Source organism: Mytilus californianus, unplaced genomic scaffold (genome assembly GCF_021869535.1).
Source record: "Mytilus californianus isolate M0D057914Y unplaced genomic scaffold, xbMytCali1.0.p SCAF_1, whole genome shotgun sequence".
In the NCBI taxonomy this organism is placed as follows: domain Eukaryota; kingdom Metazoa; phylum Mollusca; class Bivalvia; order Mytilida; family Mytilidae; genus Mytilus; species Mytilus californianus.
Window position 1 is genome coordinate 51,447,198 of NW_026262581.1, and position 5,000 is coordinate 51,452,197.

Sequence of the window (5,000 nt, forward strand, 5' to 3'; positions counted from 1 at the left end):
ACTTATAATTTTTCACACCTTCAGATAAGTGAAAAAGTTAAAAGATTTGATTACTTAACAAAATTTTATAGCAAGGTTCAGAACAGCAGCAAAGTGAGTCAAACTAAGTTTTCTCCCCTTGCTACTGTTCTATAAAAGAATGTCATAGCGACGGCTTCTGAAACTGAGGCTATATACGTTGGATTTCGCCCGTCAGGACGGGTAAGTGATTTTTATTCTTTACTTTCAAAACTGCTCTACCGGTTATGGCACTTTTGACACGTCTCTGTATTTGTGTTCACAGCTGCGTTTTGTATCACGAAATAAGACTGCCCCTTTTTTTTTCAGGGCGAAATACGTTTTCCCGCTTTAGTTCTGTCTGCACGATTTGCCCGTGCATTTCGTTTGACACAAAATTTCGGCGGACCTACCCCTGCTGTGCGGTTTGTACATTTGTGCATTTTTTTTTCTATTGAAATATTCATTTTTGCCCCTTTTTTTTATACCCGACAACTTTCTTATTTATGTTCTTATTCAATACTTCAAACGAACATAAAGCATTTACAAAGTAAAAACTCAACACAGTTTTTGGTTATCAGCTCGCCCCGACAGCACAGAAAGCTTATTTTTATTATAAACAATAAACAAATGTCCAATTTGCTGTCATCGACCGCTGCCATCACATATAAACACAATCTACAATAGAAAAATGTTCTATAAGTTGAAGAAAAAATCATTTCGATTTACATACATGTATTTTATCAACTATTTTCTACATAACATACTGATTCACATTCCTATGAAGTCTTAATAAAAGGGGTGGGTGGGTGGGAAAACGAACCTTTCTGTCGGATAGGCGAACCTCGAATGACAATTCTAGATATCTTATTATAATTTTAGCGCTAAAATTCTAGCATGAAGTTATCATGATTGATATAACTTAAACCGGTAATAACTTACTGATGGTCCAATCAAATTAAACATAAACATGTTTTGATTTAAACACACGTGTTAAAAGTAAACAAATACACGTGTTCCCGAGTAACCTTTATAAATACATTTATGTTCTTATTCAATACTTCAAACGAACATAAAGCATTTACAAAGTAAAAACTCAACACAGTTTTTGGTTATCAGCTCGCCCCGACAGCACAGAAAGCTTCGATTGATAAAGAAAGGGACATAAAGAAAAAGGGGGGACAAACAATATAAATTACAATCCTAAATTCTTAGATACTGACAATCTGTTGAGTATACTCTCTTTAACATAACCATCTTTGGCTTTATCACTTTTCCATCTCCCGTGTTTCTTAAACAACCGGTCATCTATTCCAGCTTCTGCCGCGGCAGTAGCTCCTCCTGACCTCAAACTATGTAAGCCAAACTGTTTTTTATCAAGACCTAAACTGTCAAGTGCAGATAACAATAACTCTCTGGCTCTGGTGTAAGAAATATGACTACTCTTTCTAAGTTTGTATATATTCAAAGATTTACAATAACAAATAGATCTAAAAATAAAATCATTCGATTCTTCAGGAATATAAGCTAACTTTAGATAACGCTGAAGTACATCTACCGGGCATGTAATATTCCCTGTTTTTGAAATGACAACATCTTTCCCTTCCCTATATACATCAGTTTTACTCTTGACTAAATGAAGTGTAAGGTAAGTAGGGGAAAACTGTATATCAGACCTTCTCAAGTTAGCTAACTCGGAGAATCTTAAAAAGCCAGCATAGGCTAATAAACACATACATGCTATTCTTACATCTTTTAAATTACAAGTATTATTAGCATATTTACATACAATATTTTTCAAAATATGCGGTGTGATAGGTTCTTTTTTGACAACTGAATGACCTATTTTTCTATGAGCCCCTTCAAGAACAGATGCAACTAGATTATTTTCACTGGGATCAGCAACGCCAGCTAATTTATGTGCCCATTTTATGGCGTAAAAAGCATCATTTAATTTTGAAACCGATTTTGCAGTTTCAGACAAATGAATTAAATATAAAGAAATATGTAAATGAGATGCTGGCAATGGTGAAAAAGAATATTGACTAGTCCACTTACACCATGAATTGAAGGCATATCTATATTTCTTCTGAGTACTCGCAGCCTTGGACGAAAGAAGGAATTCTGGTAACTGTTTGAACAAACTGCTGAGATCATTATTAGAGGCAACTTGTGAATTAAAGTCTGACCAATGTCCTACTGAAAAAATATCTGAAAAACGTAAAATTGCAATAACATTTTATATACATATACAGAGGACGAATTATTAGCATATTTCAGATTTCTATACACAGTAAAATATAATATATATTCAAATATTTCAACGCCAGCTACAATATCTTTATAGATACTAGGGCCATAAACTGTAAAACAAATTACCATGCCTGCTAAAATATCATTATAGATACTAGGGCCATGTCAAATAAAAAACCAAGCCTGCTACAATATCATTACCGATACTAGGGCCATGTCAACATAAACACCCATGCCTGCTACAATATACATATACTAGGGCCATGTCACAAACAGACCATGACTGCTACAATATATCTATATATATATTAGGGCCATGTCACAAACAGACCATGCCTGCTAAAATATATCTATATATATTAGGGCCATGTCTAAGATGCATCTAGCAAAACAGCCAAAACTGGCGAACCAAACGGTTCAATTCCGAATATCGTATTCTTATTCGAACCTTGCTTATAAATACCATCAGTATTTTTAAACACAATAACATCTTTTACGTAATCTTGATAAATCAGATGTTTATCGAATATCAAAGGCCAGAATGCAGCAGAAATCCACTTAGGCACAACTAACGTGCCTCGAGCTTTACAAGCTATAATGTGTTTAATCGATCGTATCACAAGATTAATTGGTGGAACTAGCCAATTATTTTCATTGGTCCAAACTTGAGAAAATGCATCAACTGCTTCAGAATCAGGTTGCCAAAATAAGGAGTTAAATCTCATAACTTTTCTATTTTCGACACTTGCAAACCTGTCAATCGAATAAGGACCCCACATATCATTTAAAAAATTGAAAAATATATGTGTGACTCCCCAGTCCTCGAAATCAACCATTTTGCTGATATAATCAGCCTTTTCATTTTCTTTTCTGGGAATCCATTGAATGTCAATTGATATTCCTTTTTGAATGCAAAATGAAAAAATAGATTTTGCTATAACATGAAGATTTTCTTTCATACTTCCCGAATTAACAATTTTGACACAATTTTGATTGTCAGTAAACCACTTTATAGTTTTTCCTGTGAAACTATTCTTAAAAGAAAAAAGGGCCAACTCTATAGCTTTCAGCTCTCTCCATGTGGAGCTTTGTACCGTTTCACTACATGTCCACATCTTATGGAAAATCTTATTTTCTAATTCAACGGTGTATGCACCAGCGGCAATATTACTAGCATCTGAGTATATGACAACAGAAGATTTACTGTAATGACATAAATTACGATAGTTAATCATGGTGACATTTTCTAACCAGAACTTTAACTCTGATAAAACCTCGACGGGTTTGTACCCTGTAATGGGAATATCCCACCCAATTCTACTTTCAATTTCCATGTAACAGAACTTTGACATAATTCTAGCCACATTTCCGATTACGGGAGTCATAGAAATAATTCTACCTACAACCTGAGCTAAAGATCTAGCTGTAACATAGGGAAATTTAGCCAAAATTACATTCAATGAGAAAATCAAATCGTCAACTCGACGTTGAGTAATAGATAATTTGTATTCTTTCGAGTTCCAAACTATTCCCAACCATTCTAACTCGGTAACAGGTTTAAAAACAGACTTCTCCTCGTTAATAAGGAAACCAGCATCAATCAAAGACCTTTTTACGAAGGACGATTGCTCATTACATGTATTTTCATCTGGACTCATGCCAAATCCATCATCTAAATACAAAACAACTTTTATACCGTTTCCACGCCAAAATTTTACTAGTGGCCTCAAACATTTAGTAAAAATGTACGGACCGGTAGTAATTCCGAAAGCTAAAACAGTATAGCAATAAAATTGACCTTCCCACTGAAAACCTAAGAAAGTCTGTTGCTGTGAGCATATGTCTAAGTGAAAATAACCAGATTTTAAATCAAACTTAAACAGATACATATCTTTGTCAAAATATTGTATAGCTAACTTCCAATCCTCAAATTTTATTTTTTCGCGCTTTATGTGTTTATTCAATTGACTCATATCTAAAATAAGTCGTTTCTTACCGGACTTTTGAGTAGCAACACTCAATGGATTTACCACATATGGTTGAAAAGGCACTTTAATTACGCAACCTATTTGAACTAAATCTTCAATTGACTTTGTGACAAATTCAGTATTCTGCCGTGCTGATCTATTATTTCTGTGGTACATTTTAAAAGGTGTATCTATAAATGGAATAACATAACCATTTTTTATTGTATCAAGCACAAAAGGACAAGCACCTATATTTTCCCAATACTTTACATGACAAGCTAATCTACCTTTCACCCCTTTAAATTTATCATATGACTGACAATTTTCAAAATATTGAACTTGATCTAAAAAAGATTCTATATAATCGTTATCAACAAAACATGTAGAAAATTGGTCATTAATAGTGTCTAAATACTTATCATTCACAATGACTGGAGAGTGACGTTCAGGCCCTACTTTACTACTTCTGGTAGGTTGTGGAGTTGCTGTTGGATGACCTGAGACTGGCGAGAAGAGGACAGTTTTTTCTCCAGTGGCCTTGTTGCTTGCAGTAGTGGCACGTGTCGATTGAGCAAGGCTCACGCCTTGCGAAGCTCCCACGAAAGGGCTGTTGCTGATTACGTTGATAATGCTGAGCGTAAGCAGGGTTACCATAAGATTCCGCAGGTTGTTGACGAGGCGGATTTTTTGGGTAAGGTTGCTGGCGAGATTTTGACTTCTCCTTGGAGGTACGGATAGCTCTGGTCTCAGCTTGTCGTATCTTTCTCTCATCTTCAGAATCTG

At 34.9% G+C, this 5,000-nt stretch overlaps 1 protein-coding gene across 4 annotated transcripts in view; it reads right to left on the reverse strand.

Annotated features, from left to right (window-relative positions):
* Positions 1 to 496: 496 nt before the first annotated feature.
* The window catches only part of LOC127720672 (integrase/recombinase xerD homolog), a 4,640-nt gene continuing 136 nt past the window's right edge, over positions 497 to 5,000 (reverse strand). The window contains exons 1-3 of one of the 4 annotated variants that reach the window (XM_052227409.1): positions 4,247 to 5,000; positions 2,056 to 2,208; positions 497 to 675 (exon numbers count right to left, since the gene is read on the reverse strand). The exon at positions 4,247 to 5,000 is cut by the window's right edge and continues 136 nt beyond it. In XM_052227409.1, coding sequence (XP_052083369.1) covers positions 659 to 675; positions 2,056 to 2,208; positions 4,247 to 5,000 — 924 coding nt within the window. In that variant the 3' untranslated portion in view covers positions 497 to 658. The other 3 variants (XR_007990923.1, XM_052227405.1, XM_052227398.1) reach the window with 3 other exon arrangements.